Source organism: Neoarius graeffei, chromosome 2, assembly GCF_027579695.1.
Source record: "Neoarius graeffei isolate fNeoGra1 chromosome 2, fNeoGra1.pri, whole genome shotgun sequence".
In the NCBI taxonomy this organism is placed as follows: domain Eukaryota; kingdom Metazoa; phylum Chordata; class Actinopteri; order Siluriformes; family Ariidae; genus Neoarius; species Neoarius graeffei.
Genome location: NC_083570.1, coordinates 46,193,730 through 46,210,499, shown reverse-complemented (window position 1 = coordinate 46,210,499; position 16,770 = coordinate 46,193,730). Strand labels below are relative to the sequence as shown.

At 44.2% G+C, this 16,770-nt stretch overlaps 1 protein-coding gene across 1 annotated transcript in view; it reads right to left on the bottom strand.

Moving 5' to 3' along the window:
* Nucleotides 1-97: 97 nt before the first annotated feature.
* Nucleotides 98-16,770, bottom strand: part of arid2 (AT-rich interactive domain 2) — a 107,323-nt gene continuing 90,650 nt past the window's right edge. Inside the window, exons 17-21 of the mRNA XM_060914332.1 lie at nt 16,544-16,682; nt 16,334-16,413; nt 2,322-2,448; nt 2,105-2,196; nt 98-1,667 (exon numbers count right to left, since the gene is read on the bottom strand). Coding sequence (XP_060770315.1) covers nt 1,556-1,667; nt 2,105-2,196; nt 2,322-2,448; nt 16,334-16,413; nt 16,544-16,682 — 550 coding nt within the window. The 3' untranslated portion in view covers nt 98-1,555. The remainder of the gene's footprint in view (nt 1,668-2,104; nt 2,197-2,321; nt 2,449-16,333; nt 16,414-16,543; nt 16,683-16,770) is intronic.

Genomic DNA, 16,770 nt, shown 5'->3' with positions numbered 1-16,770 from the left:
AAAAAGAAAAAAGAAATTAGCTGTGCAGTGAGGAAAAGGGCAGACGGCACACAAAATACAAAAAGTTACAAAAAAGAAACCCTCGTGTCAAACAATAGCAAAAATGTTCAGTCTTTTATTTAAAAACTATAAACAGTCACCCAGTAAAGTAAGCCAACCTAGAACAGACTGTTAGGTATATGTATATATAATCACACACCCTACTGACACGGCAGAAATGGTGAAGGGGGAAACACCCCACTCGGATGCTAACACAACAGGCAGTTTATAAATGTTACACAACACACTCGAGGGGAGGACAGTCTGGGAAGCAGGGAGCCGGAATGTGGCATGGTATTAAGAATGAAAAAATAGTACAATAAAATTCCACACTATATTAAGATAGAAAAAAGGGAGGGGGAGGAAAAATATATGCACAGAAAGCAAATAACACAGGAGGTAACCTGTATAAAACGCCATGTATTTAAACCAATTTACAAATACAAAAAGAATCCGGTACGGGCAGAGAGGGCCTGTACAGTGACGCTTAGAGTGGATACGTGGAAGAGGGAAATACCTTCAATGTGTGTGTGTTGGGTTTTTTTTTTTTTCCTGTTCGTCTACAAAATAACAAGATATATTATTCCGTACTCTTTCAGCCAGCAAAATGAGTTCTACAAGTTATAATAGTACAAAAATGGGGGGGAAAAAAAGAAATCACAGTTCCACAAAAAAAACCTGTTCCCCATCCCCCTCCCTAAACTTTACAGCATCAGTACCTTTGTAGAATATTTACAAGTTCTTAAGTACATTCATCCACTGCTGAGTATAGAATCACATCTCGTACAAGTCACCAGGGAACCAAAAAAAAAAAAACCAAAACCTACCAAGATAACGCTTCCGACACTCCAGAGTGAACTCTCCAGTGGCTGCAGCGGCATGAAAGGAGTTTTTTTTTTTTTAACTTTATATTTATTCACAAATATTTACAAGGGTTTTTTTTTCTCATTTAATATTGGTATTTATTTCAATAATAAATAAGTGAAAATATAATCGGCTCAAGTAAGAAAACCAAAGCTATCAACTTCTAAAGAACAGAAGAAAAAAAAAATCATCCATCTAGCCACACCTCTGCTGCCCCTGCTCCGCCCCTGCATCAACTGAGCCCGCCCACTTCCTTCCACCTCATCCAAAACAAAAATGATCAACAAACAAACAAAAACCCCACCCACCCCACTGATTCGCTCAGGACCGAGGAACATGTGCTCGTTTGGTTGAGAGTGGAGAGGCAGCTTTGTTCAGGCGAGAAGAGAAGGTGGCTTGTTTGGAAAAGTGTTGGATGTGCGCTGGTTTCTGTGTGGCTGGTGGAAGACCCGTGGCAGTTTTTTTTTTTCCTTTTTTTTTTTTAATAAGGTGAAGTGATGATGCACAAATCCCAACGCACAGAGAACGGAATGGAGGGAGAAAAACGATGAACGGGGAGGAGAGAGGCATTGCCGACGCCAGCATCTCACGCGCCAGTACAAGTACAAAAGATCCGTTTCCTGTTCAAATGGTTTTTTGGGTTCAGCTGGGCTCAAGCCTGCAGTGTGTGCGTGAGTTCGTAAAGGCATTTCGCAAGCGTGGTGGAAACCTCCATATTGCTGAGCGCCAGCACCGAGAGGTGATTCTCATGCCGTTTCACCAATCTATACACACAAAAACACACAAAAATTAAGCGTTCTGATTCACATCATCAATCAGTACATAGGGGCCTGTTTTATAGCTGAAATTCATAATCCACAATTTCATATCTAATCAAAGAGGTACATCTCAATGTAGAAATTAGCTCTTAAAAATTTCTTCATCTTTAGTTTTCGGATGATTCGTCCTAAATTTAGGAGTCCACCAGCCAGCTCTCCCTGATCACATGAAGGGTAAAGGCAAACGTGTGCTTCCTCCGAGACACATGAAGCCAGCCAACCGCATCTTTCTGAACTCGCAGGGCAGCGCGTCACACTGGTAGAGAAGCGCTATCCGCCCTCTTCCGCATACATGAGCTCGCAGGCTCCTGTGACTGGCTGGAAGGTATGAAGTCATCATTCCATACCACCCCCCGTTTACTGAAATGAGGATTTTCACTTACTTTTTTCCACAGTCTGAATACTTGGCAATGTTCTTTAACGTTAAGGCAGCAGTTAGTCTCATGTGTTTGGTCAGTGGTCCCTCTTTATCGTCCTGAGAAAGAGAACATGGCAATGGATCAGCGTCTAATCCTTCATACATATTTGACCAGAAACTGAATTAGCACGGAGTATAAAGTGCATCTACAGGAAAGAGATGCTCGGTGTTGTGTAACTCACAGTGAAGTCCCTGAACACCAGGTTGCGGGAGCCCCGGCGCAGGGCCATGAGGGCCGCACTCGGGTGATTCACTATCGCTTTCTGTGGCCTGGTTGTAGCCGGGCTGCTGCCTGCCGGTGGGGGAGACCTAACACACACACATGAAATTGCAATTAACACACAAACTAAATCACATTCAAACTAGCCATACTTTACAAAAACTGCAATTTGTGAATTAAAAGGTAGATGAAGATGGTGTCACACCTATTCAGCTTTAAAGGGGAACTGAAGGCAAATTTTTTAATTATCAAAATTCTATTTCTCATTTTATTAAATATCGGGGGCGGCCCGGTGGTGTAGTGGTTAGCGCTGTCGCCTCACAGCAAGAAGGTCCAGGTTCGAGCCCCGTGGCCGGCGAGGGCTTTTCTGTGTGGAGTTTGCATGTTCTCCCCGTGTCCGCGTGGGTTTCCTCCGGTTTCCCCCACAGTCCAAAGACATGCAGGTTAGGTTAACTGGTGACTCTAAATTGAGCGTAGGTGTGAATGTGAGCGTGAATGGTTGTCTGTGTCTATGTGTCAGCCCTGTGATGACCTGGCGACTTGTCCAGGGTGTACCCCGCCTTTCGCCCGTAGTCAGCTGGGATAGGCTCCAGCTTGCCTGCGACCCTGTAGAACAGGATAAAGCAGCTACAGATAATGAGATGAGATTAAATATCGGAATGTGTTTCTCATATCATCTGTAGCCGCTTTATCCTGTTCTACAGGGTCGCAGGCAAGCTGGAGCCTATCCCAGCTGACTACGGGCGAAAGGCGGGGTACACCCTGGACAAGTCGCCAGGTCATCACAGGGCTGACACATAGACACAGACAACCATTCACACTCACATTCACACCTACGGTCAATTTAGAGTCACCAGTTAACCTAACCTGCATGTCTTTGGACTGTGGGGGAAACCGGAGCACCCGGAGGAAACCCACGCGGACACGGGGAGAACATGCAAACTCCGCACAGAAAGGCCCTCGCCGGCCACGGGGCTCGAACCCGGACCTTCTTGCTGTGAGGCGACAGCGCTAACCACTACACCACCGTGCCGCCCCAGAATGCATTTCTGACAGCTATTTTGTCGCTGCTATAGCAAGTTATGAGTGTTTGAAATATGCTCTGTAATATATCAGTCCATATGTCAAAGCAATGGCCGTAAACGAGATTCGCTGAGACCTGTGCGAGACATCGTAGGACAGAAGTAAAACATACAGCAGAAATCAAAGTGACCGACATCCGCCAACGTTGTCAAAAGACGCGCGCGGCCTCTTTCGAATGCTGATGTAATCAAGCCAGAAGTTTTCCCTGTGTCCGAAATCGCTCCCTACTCACTATATAGCGGGGACGCCGTTTTGTAGTGCTGTCTGAAACCTTAGTGAGGATTATGTGGGAAATGCGCTCAGTAGAATATGTATTTATTATTTTGAAAACCCACCAGCCGCCTGATCTGGCACGCTTTAATTGTGCGACAGTAATGATGTAAATACCAGCGTGATGGTCGAGTCCTTATCCTGTCGTCTTTCCAACTCTACTCCACGTTGGTTCGAAGTCGTATAGAATAATCTCCATCACTGATGAAGCTGGCAAATCTCGAAATTAATCGAGATGTTAATTAAGAAATAAAGCAAGTTTAAAAATAACTTCAGTTCCTCTTTAAGATGGCTGTTTATTACCACACACAAACTTAAAGAGGAAAAAAAAAACTACAACACTCATTCATGTGTAGCTTTACTTAGAACAATATACAGCTGGCTAAAGCGAAGAACTCACTGTAACACACATGATGCACAGATTAACCATTCAAGCCATCAGCTAGTTATTCACTGATTCTAGTGTTTTCATGCAGAGAAAAACTTAGTGGGGCAAAAAAGTATTTAGTCAGCCACCAATTGTGCAAGTTCTCCCACTTAAAAAGATGAGCGAGGCCTGTAAATTTTCATCATAGGTACACTTCAACTATGAGAGACAGAATGGGGGGAAAGAATCCAGGAAATCACATTGTAGGATTTTTAATGAATTAATTGGTAAATTCCTCGGTAAAATAAGTATTTGGTCACCGACAAACAAGCAAGATTTCTGGCTCTCACAGACCTGTAACAACTTCTTTAAGAGGCTCCTCTGTCCTCCACTCGTTACCTGTATTAATGGCACCTGTTTGAACTCGTTATCAGCATAAAAGACACCTGTCCACAACCTCAAACAGTCACACTCCAAACTCCACTATGGCCAAGACCAAAGAGCTGTCAAAGGACACCAGAAACAAAATTGTAGCCCTGCACCAGGCTGGGAAGACGAATCTGCAATAGGTAAGCAGCTTGGTGTGAAGAAATCAACTGTGGGAGCAATTATTAGAAAATGGAAGACATACAAGACATACGGGGCTCCACGCAAGATCTCACCCCGTGGGGTCAAAATGATCACAAGAACGGTGAGCAAAAATCCCAGAACCACACGGGGGGACCTAGTGAATGACCTGCAGAGAGCTGGGACCAAAGTAACAAAGGCTACCATCAGTAACACACTACGCCGCCAGGGACTCAAATCCTGCAGTGCCAGACGTGTCCCCCTGCTTAAGCCAGTACATGTCCAGGCCCGTCTGAAGTTTGCTAGAGAGCATTTGGATGATCCAGAAGAGGATTGGGAGAATGTCATATGGTCAGATGAAACCAAAATAGAACTTTGTGGTAAAAACTCAACTTGTCGTGTTTGGAGGAGAAAGAATGCTGAGTTGCATCCAGAGAACACCATACCTACTGTGAAGCATGGGGGTGGAAACATCATGCTTTGGGGCTGTTTTTCTGCAAAGGGACCAGGACGACTGATCCGTGTAAAGGAAAGAATGAATGGGGCCATGTATCGTGAGATTTTGAGTGAAAACCTCCTTCCATCAGCAAGGGCATTGAAGATGAAACGTGGCTGGGTCTTTCAGCATGACAATGATCCCAAACACACCACCCGGGCAACGAAGGAGTGGCTCCGTAAGAAGCATTTCAAGGTCCTGGAGTGGCCTAGCCAGTCTCCAGATCTCAACCCCATAGAAAATCTTTGGAGGGAGTTGAAAGTCCGTGTTGCCCAGCGACAGCCCCAAAACATCACTGCTCTAGAGGAGATCTGCATGGAGGAATGGGCCAAAATACCAGCAACAGTGTGTGAAAACCTTGTGAAGACTTACAGAAAACGTTTGACCTCTGTCATTGCCAACAAAGGGTATATAACAAAGTATTGAGATGAACTTTTGTTATTGACCAAATACTTATTTTCCACCATAATTTGCAAATAAATTCATTAAAAATCCTACAATGTGATTTCCTGGATTCTTTCCCCCCATTCTGTCTCTCATAGTTGAAGTGTACCTATGATGAAAATTACAGGCCTCGCTCATCTTTTTAAGTGGGAGAACTTGCACAATTGGTGGCTGACTAAATACTTTTTTGCCCCACTGTAACTGCAAAAATTACTGGAGGTCGAAAAAAGTAGGCGGTGAAACAAACCCACTGCATTCAAAAAACAACTGCTGTGAGCAATATTAAACTATTCAATAAACGCCAATAAACTAATGTCGCACGTCTGAGTTTTTGGGCCACTGGTGCTCTGAGAGCACAATATCCCCCGCTGGCAATGATGCCACAACTCTGGTAAAATGCGACTGAATTGAACGAAATTGCAATATGCGTATTACTGACATGTAACAAAGAATCCTGTCAAGTTTCATGAAATTCCTCCAAAAATTGTGAGAGGAGTTGATTTCAGAAGGTGAGCCCTTCCTGGGATGGACGGACAGATGGAAATCACCACGACATAATCCCTCTTCGGGCCTTTTGGCCGGCAGGGGATAAAAATAGATTCGAAAATAAAGTCGTAACATCTAGTGGAAAAAGTTGCAGCATTTTGAAAATAATAAAAAAAAGTCACCATATATTGAAACAAAAGTTGTAGTATGGTACAGTATGATGAAAAAAGTATCAATATTTAAAGAAAATTGTAATATTATGAGGAAAAAAAACCAGTCATAATAATTAGAGAGAAACATAATATACGGGGGGGGGGAAGAGTCATAACATCTCATTTTATGAGAAAGGAAGAAGTCGTCGCAGTACAGTACTGTGCCAGGATGGTCAGAGCAACGCTCACTGTATAAAAACGAGGGATGTTGAGGATTTGGTGCGGTTATACTTTAGGATTGGTTTTACAAATGAAGAAATATGGTATGGAAGGGAAAACACTCCACCTTAAGAGAGCCATAACTTTGCTGTGAAACGGAATATAAAATGTGGGGGGATTTTTATCCTAGTTTTGCATAACAATGAGAAAGAGGAGTATAAGCCAAACCTGAACATTGTCCAGAAATCACATGCACTTTTTAACAAATTTTTTTAAACAAGAACATAGACTTATACACAGGCCAGCCTGACAAAGCAATTGGCTTCATACATTAATCAGGCTTTCGTCTAAACGGGGGAACAGGGGCGCTGTGCCCTCTTACTCTCGGCATGCGCCCCCTTACCGACTCCGTGAAAACATCCCAGCAACACTACGTGACAATGTGTCTGATCATCAAATACGTTATAATTACTCCAAAAATATTCCAATCATCGTAGATACACCGCCAGACGGTGCAAAAACAATCCGAATTGGCGTTTTCCAGACTGAGGCGCCATGTTGTTTACTTGTCGCGGCTGCTCTCGCGAGATTTGATATGGGTTACATACAAGGTCAGCTGACTTGTAGAGCGAGATTTCTCGAGACTGAATGACCTTTCACCCACCGGCGCGGGAGCTTTTGACAGAAGTAGTTCGCGAGTTGTTTTTGTTGACACTTGGGCATTTAAAGATGTCATCCCGCGGCACAAAATGGAAGAAAGCCAAAGACTGTCCGGGGCAGAAGAAGATTAGGCCAAATAATAAAAAAAAGTGTGTTTCCGGTAACCCGACCGATCGAGAATTTCCGCATCGAAATTCTCATACTAAATTTTTCTAGAAAAAACCCTGCATTAATAGCAAACTCGCAAGATAAGCGGTTTTATTATTTAGTTATAATTATAGGCTACTATACAGTGGTAGTTGAAAGTTTGTGAACCCTTTAAAATTTTCTATATTTCTGCATAAATATGACCCAAAACATCATCAGATGTCTGTGAAGATTCTCAATCATCCAGGTCATAGTAAACTGTGGGTGGTAGAAATGGGCAACTGGACTTACTTGAAGATTCTTGAAAACGTTTCACCTCTCGTCCAAAAGGCTTCCTTAATTGTCTGACTAACAGGGAGTATCAGATATTTATCCTCTCCTGGCTCAGAATCAGAATTCTGATGACCAGCTCATCTAAGGTGTCATTGAGGCATCATGTTGGTGTGGGTCGCTGGAGGCTGGGTGTGAACGGCGAGTCATTAGGGTGATCAATGGCAATCTGACTCTCTCTGTCCTCCTGTGAGTCCCCGAAAACAGCTGGGTCCTGGCGTACACCCAGCCGTCTGGGAAGAGTGTCCAAGACCACCTTGTAGATGGTTGACAAATGATGTCTTAGACCCCCACCTCTGTTCAGTGATGGCCATTCCAGGTTGACAAAATTGGCTTCTTTGACTCCACGCTCATACCAATGATCCTCTCTGGCTAAAATGCGTACGTCACAATCCCGAAATGAGTGTCCTTCATTGTTAAGATGAATGTAGACAGCCGAGTCCTGGCCTGAGGAGCTGACTCTCCTGTGTTGGGCCAAGCGCCTGTATAGCGGTTGTTTCGTCTCCCCAATATACGAATTTGTGCAATTCTCACTGCACTGAATTGCATACACTACGTTGTCCTGTTTGTGTCTGGGTATTCTGTCCTTAGGGTGGACCAGTTTCTGCTTCAGGGTGTTATTGGGTCTGAAATGTACCGGAATGTTGTGTTTGTAGAAGATCCTCCTGAGTTTCTCAGATAGACCAGAAATGTAGGGAATGACAATGTTCTTGCGTTTGTTCCTGTTATCATCCTTGTCAGTTATGTTCCTTTTTATGCTCTTTAGGAAAGCCCAGTTGGGATAACCGCAATTCTGAAGTGCTTTCTTGATGTGATTCTGCTCCTTCTCTTTTCCCTCTAATGTTGTAGGAATGTTCTGAGCCCTGTGTTGCAAGGTCCTAATGACCCCCAATTTATGTTCCAGTGGGTGGTGAGAGTCGAAAAGTAGGTACTGGTCTTTGTGTGTGGGTTTCCGGTAGACCTCGATACTAAGGCTTCTGTCTTGTCTAATGTGTACATCACAATCCAAGAAGGCCAGATTATTCCCACTGACATCTTCCCGAGTGAAGTTGATGTTGCTATCCACTGCATTGATGTGTTTCGAGAAAGCTTCCACCTCCTGGATTTTGATTTTAACCCAAGTATCATCCACGTATCTAAACTAAGTGGTTACAAAAAGAAAGTTGTTAGCTGCTTGCAACAACTAGAAAAGGACCAAGCCATCAACCAAATCTCTTTACTACAGATTGTACCCTGGGGAAGCCGTGCCTTTCATATACGGACTCCCCAAGATTCACAAAGAAGGAGCTCCTCTCAGACCTATTATCAGCAGTATAAACTCGGTCACATATAACATTGCTAAACACCTAGCCACCATCTTGGCTCCTCTGGTTGGGAATACACCATATGTCAAAAATTCCCAAGATTTTGCTTCTAAAGTTGCAGACCTCAAACTAGATTCAGATGAAACCATGGTTTCCTACGATGTCACTTCTCTGTTCACCTGCATTCCCACCACAGAAGCAGTCGAATCTGTAAGAAAACAACTCCTTCAGGATAGCTCCTTACTGGATAGAACGAAACTCACCACAGATCAGATTTGCACCCTGCTTGAACTCTGCCTGACTACCACTTATTTCCAGTTTAATGAAAGTTTCTACAGACAGAAGCATGGATGTGCCATGGGATCACCAGTGTCCCCTATTGTGGCCAATTTATACATGGAGGAAATGGAACATATAGCTTTGACCACTTTTGCAGGAGTTGCTCCCAGCCATTGGTTTAGATACGTGGGATGATACTTGGGTTAAAAATCAAAATCCAGGAGGTGGAAGCTTTCTCGAAACACATCAATGCAGTGGATAGCAACATCAACTTCACTCGGGAAGATGTCAGTGAGAGTAATCTAGCCTTCTTGGATTGTGATGTACACATTAGACAAGACAGAAGCCTTAGTATCGAGGTCTACCGGAAACCCACACACACAGACCAGTACCTACTTTTCGACTCTCACCACCCACTGGAACATAAATTGGGGGTCATTAGGACCTTGCAACACAGGGCTCATAACATTCCTACAACATTAGAGGGAAAAGAGAAGGAGCAGAATCACATCAAGAAAGCACTTCAGAATTGCGGTTATCCCAACTGGGCTTTCCTAAAGAGCATAAAAAGGAACATAACTGACAAGGATGATAACAGGAACAAATGCAAGAACATTGTCATTCCCTACATTTCTGGTCTATCTGAGAAACTCAGGAGGATCTTCTACAAACACAACATTCCGGTACATTTCAGACCCAATAACACCCTGAAGCAGAAACTGGTCCACCCTAAGGACAGAATACCCAGACACAAACAGGACAACGTAGTGTATGCAATTCAGTGCAGTGAGAATTGCACAAATTCGTATATTGGGGAGACGAAACAACCGCTATAGACCCTTTTCACGTGACGTCACGACAAACGCGGCCGCCATTTTGGACATGTACTACCAGTAGTTTACCACAGCCAACACTGAGGAACGGCAGCAAAGAAAGTTTTTACTTTCAGCAAGACTTCCATCATGCCACTATATTGTTGTGCACCATCAACAAACAAGGCAAGGTTTATCATTTTATTGGATCCCGACGGAGAAGATGGATAGCGGCCATTAACAGGAAAGATTGGCAGCCCTCGGCATACCAACGCTTGTGTAGTGACCACTTTGTTGGAGGTAAGACGAATAAAATTAGCCAGAAAAGGCATTACATTGCTGTTAACATTCTGTGGCGGCGAGTGTGTAACCAAATAGGTTAAAATAACCCATTGTAACCTCTTTGTTCTTCTGTAGTAGCTATTGTTGACTAGCTAATGTCAACAACATGGTAGCTAGTATGTTACTGTAGCAATGTTTACGTTCAGTCATTTGGATGACTGTTAAAACCTTTCAGTCTCAAGTGCACTGCTACAACACAGACACCGACCCTAATAATACAGTTCTTGGTCATTGTCTGGTAACAGCAAATTTATAACGGGCCATGTCTCAACAGACTAATGGCCCTTTTCCACTACCCTTTTTCAGCTCACTTCAGCCCGACACGGCTCGCGTTTCGACTACCAAAAAACAGCACGACTCGGCTCGCTTCAGCCCTGCTTAGCCCCTAAAACTCGCACCATTTTGGAGTGGGGCTGAAGCGAGCCAAACCGAGCCGAGTGAGGCTGGGGGCGTGAGCAGACACTCCCCTGTGCACTGATTGGTGAGGAGGAGTGTCCTCACATGCCTACACACGCCCCGCGAGCACGCTGGGATCTGTAAACACCGCAAACCCGGAAGAAGAAGAATTACGAATTACGAGAATTTCTGAAGCCTTATGCGCCTCGCCTCATCTATACGCTCTTGCCAGTATCTGTTGGCGTTGTCGGTGACAACAAGCCACAGCACCAAGACCAGCAACACTAACGACTCCATGTCCTCCATGTTTATTGTTTACTATTCGGGTTGTGAGACTACCGCTTAAAAGCTCACTGATGTCACTGTTTGCGCTGCTTAACGACATCACGTGACGTCCACCCACTTTTGCTAACTCCACCCAATGTGTCCACCCACTTCCAGCCAGCACGGTTCAGCGCGGTTGTAGTCGAAATGCAACTCCAACAGCCCCACTCAGCCCGACTCAGCCCGACTCAGCACGGCACGGCTCAGCCGCGTTTGTAGTGGAAAAGCGGCATAAGTTGTTATTTCAATGACATTTAATAACATTTTGTTTATCCTGAGGACCGAAAGTAAATGAAAATGTGAACAAACCTTAGCTGTAATAAGATGGCGACCACCGGCTCCAGGGACGACCCGCTGATGTAGGCATGTTACCCAGCCTGACACAAAATATTTGTAGGCATCCAAACTCTTATACGCTTTCAGATCAATACCTGTGTATGGCGATGGGTTTTTAACGACATCGGTATACAGATCATGTGGGCCGAAGTCAGGTAAAGACGAGGGCTTCGTGTACTTCCGTACGTCAGTGAACAATCCTGGTGGAAGCAGGTAAACGTCGTTCTCTAAGCCTGCTAACCTCAATTTTTGCAAATACCTCTCCCTCTGCTCGCCCTGTAAATGCCCTACGTCGCTGGATAGTGAAGGTGTTTTCTCCATCTCGCTCCTTTTTCTTTTATGTTTTTCGTTTGTCGCCTTCCTCGCATTCAAACTGATTCGAGCCGAAGTCCACTACATGTCCAAAATGGCGGTCGTGTTTACGAAGGTCACGTGACTGAAAAGGGTCTATACAGGCGCTTGGCCCAACACAGGAGAGCCAGCTCCTCAGGCCAGGACTCGGCTGTCTACATTCATCTTAACAATGAAGGACACTCATTTCGGGATTGTGACGTACGCATTTTAGCCAGAGAGGATCGTTGGTATGAGCGAGGAGTCAAAGAAGCCATTTTTGTCAACCTGGAACGGCCATCACTGAACAGAGGTGGGGGTCTAAGGCCCTGTCCACACGGCAACGGATTCAGGTGACTCCGATACAATTGCTTATCGTTTAGGCCTGGCGTCCACACGGCACCGGCGTTTTGGGTGCCCAAAACGCAATCTTTTTGAGAACGGGTTCCAGAGTGGAAAGATCTGGCAACGTTGCCGTTGTGAAGTCGTCTGGATGAGTAGAACGGATTTGTTTACGATGACGTCACAACCACATGACTGTGAGTGCTTCACGCCGGGTAGAAGTGTAACGAACTCGATGCGAGTTGTCAACAAATCCTATAACTTGGTTCATGAAACGCGCTTACAAAATATTTTCACTGTGAATATTTATTGTGTAATGGTGCAAAGTGAGAGAGAGAGAGAGACTCTGCCCTTAGGGCAGAGTCAATCCCGCCAGCAAAAATAGGGGAAAAAAAAGGAGCGATCTCACCTCTTCAGATGTGGGTTTAAGTCCTACAATACATTCCTCAAAAAGGGCGTAGAAGAAATTAATCCATCAACGTGTATCATTCAATTTATTCCGGACCATTAAAGATGCCGCCTTCCGCGTAGAATCATACGTCATCCTCGTCGCCATATTGGATAGGTCAAAGCGGAGAATAAAGATTCATGTGCTGCGTTTAACTGTACCAACAGGTTTACCGTCCAAACGAGATCATATGGGATTACCTTTCACAGGTGAGAAACAACAAATTAATCCATCAACGTGTATCATTCAATTTATTCCGGACCATTAAAGACGCCGCCTTCCGCGTAGAATCATACGTCATCCTCGCCGCCATTTTGGAGAGGTCAAAGCGGAGAATACAGATTAGCTGCGTTTAACTGTACAAACAGGTTTGCCATCCAAACGAGATCACATGGGATTACCTTTCACAGGTGAGACTGGAAAAATACTTTTCATTGTATTTGGTCATTATAATGTAATTTTACAAACAGATTTTTCTGACTTTGTGGCTAATATGAAGTCTCGCGCATAATAGTTTATGCACATGCATCCTTACTACTTCTATTGTTCTGGTGTCTCCGAAGGGACCATCTTACAGCGCCCCTAGAGGTGTGGCATGTGTATTGCATCGTTTTCAGCAAGCGTTGCGTTGCCATATGGACCTGATATTTTACTGATTGTTGCCCATTTGGACGCGATATATTTTTAAATAACATCTTGTTGCCGTTGTCGTGTGGATGTAGCCTAAGACATCATTTGTCAACCATCTACAAGGTGGTCTTGGACACTCTTCCCAGACGGCTGGGTGTACGCCAGGACCCAGCTGTTTTCGGGGACTCACAGGAGGACAGAGAGAGTCAGATTGCCATTGATCACCGTAACGGGCAATCCTTTGATCACCCTAATGACTCGCCGTTCACACCCAGCCTCCAGCGACCCACACCAACATGATGCCTCAATGACACCTTAGATGAGCTGGTCATCAGAATTCTGATTCTGAGCCAGGAGAGGATAAATATCTGATACTCCCTGTTAGTCAGACAGAACTGAGGAAGCCTTTTGGACAAGAGGTGAAACGTTTTCAAGAATCTTCAAGCAAGTCCAGTTGCCCATTTCTACCACCCACAACATCATCAGATATTCACACAAGTCGTAAAAGTAGATAAAGAGAACCCAGTTAAACAAAGGAGACAAAAATATTATACTTGGTCATTTATTTATTGAGGAAAATGATCCAATATTACATATCTGTGAGTGGCAAAAGTATGTGAACCTTTGCTTTCAGTATCTGGTGTGACCCCCTTGTGCAGCAATAACTGCAACTAAACGTTTCCGGTAACTGTTGATCAGTCCTGCACACCGGCTTGGAGGAACTTTAGCCCATTCCTCCGTACAGAACAGCTTCAACTCTGGGATGTTGGTGGGTTTCCTCACATGAACTGCTCGCTTCAGGTCCTTCCACAACATTTTGATTGGATTAAGGTCAGGACTTTGACTTGGCCATTCCAAAACATTAAGTTTATTCTTCTTTAACCATTCTTTGGTAGAACGACTTGTGTGCTTAGGGTCGTTGTCTTGCTGCATGACCCACCTTCTCTTGAGATTCAGTTCATGGACAGATGTCCTGACATTTTCCTTTAGAATTTGCTGGTATAATTCAGAATTCATTGTTCCATCAATGATGGCAAGCCGTCCTGGCCCAGATGCAGCAAAACAGGCCCAAACCATGATACTACCACCACCATGTTTCACAGATGGGATAAGGTTCTTATGCTGGAATGCAGTGTTTTCCTTTCTCCAAACATAACGCTTCTCATTTCAACCAAAAAGTCCTATTTTGGTCTCATCCGTCCACAAAACATTTTTCCAATAGCCTTCTGGCTTGTCCACGTGATCTTTAGCAAACTGCAGACGAGCAGCAATGTTCTTTTTGGAGAGCAGTGGCTTTCTCCTTGCAACCTTGCCATGCACACCACTGTTCAGTGTTCTCCTGATGGTGGACTCATGAACATTAGCCAATGTGAGAGAGGCCTTCAGTTGCTTAGAAGTTACCCTGGGGTCCTTTATGACCTCGCCGACTATTACACGCTTTGCTCTTGGAGTGATCTTTGTTGGTCGACCACTCCTGGGGAGGGTAACAATGGTCTTGAATTTCCTCCATTTGTACACAATCTGTCTGACTGTGGATTGGTGAAGTCCAAACTCTTTAGAGATGGTTTTGTAACCTTTTCCAGCCTGATGAGCATCAACAACACTTTTTCTGAGGTCCTCAGAAATCTCCTTTGTTCGTGCCATGATACACTTCCACAAACATGTGTTGTGAAGATCAGACTTTGATAGATCCCTGTTCTTTAAATAAAACAGGGTGCCCACTCACACCTGATTGTCATCCCATTGATTGAAAACACCTGACTCTAATTTCACCTTCAAATTAACTGCTAATCCTAGAGGTTCACATACTTTTGCCACTCACAGATATGTAATATTGGATCATTTTCCTCAATAAATAAATGATCAAGTATAATATTTTTGTCTCATTTGTTTAACTGGGTTCTCTTTATCTACTTTTAGGACTTGTGTGAAAATCTGATGATGTTTTATGCAGAAATATAGAAAATTCTTAAGGGTTCACAAACATTCAAGCACCACTGTAGCTATTAGATCAACAGATTACTGGTAGCCAACTTTCCTGACTAGCCAGTGTAAGCTAACTAGCGAACATTAGCTAGCTGATGCTAACAAGGTCATTTTTAATGTTACGTTCAACTATTTTGACTCAAATCACAGAGTCAGTGTGCATTTAGTGAAACGATGGATTTGATGGTCAGAACGAAGGTTCTAATGTTAAATACAGTAATTATATGTTAATTTCTGACAACGTGCTCAGAGGACACGTCAAAAGAGCAGTGGGAACACGTAGTAGCCATGATGTGTACGCGGAAGCGTTCTGAGTGTCAAGTATATTCCGGCACCAAGACTCAAAGGAAACCCGGCCTCGTCTGAAAGGAACCAGAAACAAAATGGTACCTGTCCTCCAATACCCCTTTTCAACCAGCAGGGAATGGGTTCCGTTCTGATTCGTGCACCAAATTCTGAAGCGTTCAGGGGTGGGTTTCCCAAAAGCCTCTTAGCGCTAAGAGCATCTTAACTAGGAGAGAGAGCGTTCATTTAGCTGCTCATTCTACTATTTAACGATGATCTTTATGCTGCGGTGCTTTTGGGAAACTCAGGCCAGAGCATTTTGACCAAAAATAAATTGGTTCGGAACCTCAAAAGTTGGCTCGCCGCTGGAACCAAAATATAGCTGGTTTTTCCAGTGTGAACCCTGATGACATCAGTGGGCGTGTCATTAGGTTGAAGAGGAAGCTTAGTACAGCAACAGAGTGTGCAGTGGAAAAGGTAGATTTCCAGAAAAATGTGGACCAAAGACAAATATCTGCAAGAAGAGAACAAAAGCTCAGAGGTAAATCGATGCGCACCGCCATCTTACTACTACTGTTTACTCCTGTTGTGAACTGTGCAACACCCTCAGTTCATGACGCATCCTTGATTGCAGCGGTTCTGCTCAAAACGTGGGCCGGCTCACTAGCTGATACCAAGATTCAAAGAATCCTGAACAGAACTGGCTCAAGAACCCATTTCCTGTTGGTCAACAAGGGGTATGAGTGAAACCAGGGTCCACGGAAACCCGTCCTTTTCCGAGAGGAACCAGAATCAACGGGGGCTCGTCCTCTTCTGCACCACACACCAGTTGCTCCTTGCCTTCAGTATGTATTTAGATGTTTTCCACAATATCAAACGATACACAAATTCGTCCTCAGCTCAACACCAGAGCAATGACGAAAGGGACGAGTTACTCACTTGGAAGTGTTGGAACCGCTGCCTTGCGTTTCCTCCAGCTTGAGTGCAGCTAGAAGTGCTTCCCTAGAGCAGTGCTTGTCCTGGGGAAGACACACTGGTTATAGCACTTCCTTCACTGCCAGGTCAATGTGTTAACCAGAAAATTAAAAGTTATGAATATTTTGTGAACTATAATAAGACAACAAGATTCAGCGATCTCCAATATCTGACCTGTAGATGTGTAATGAAAGAGAGTCTCTGGCGTGAAAAGGGTTCACAGCCTTCCCACAGGCACTGGCCGGGGTAAACCTCTTTATTGCCGTGTTGCGTAGCCGCATGGTAGTACACCTGCGCCGGCGTCTCGAACCACCTGAAAGATTACACGAGATGGAAAAGGTGATGTGTAGTTCACTGTTGATTTACACACATATACAACGAACGTAAAATCCATTCAGTGA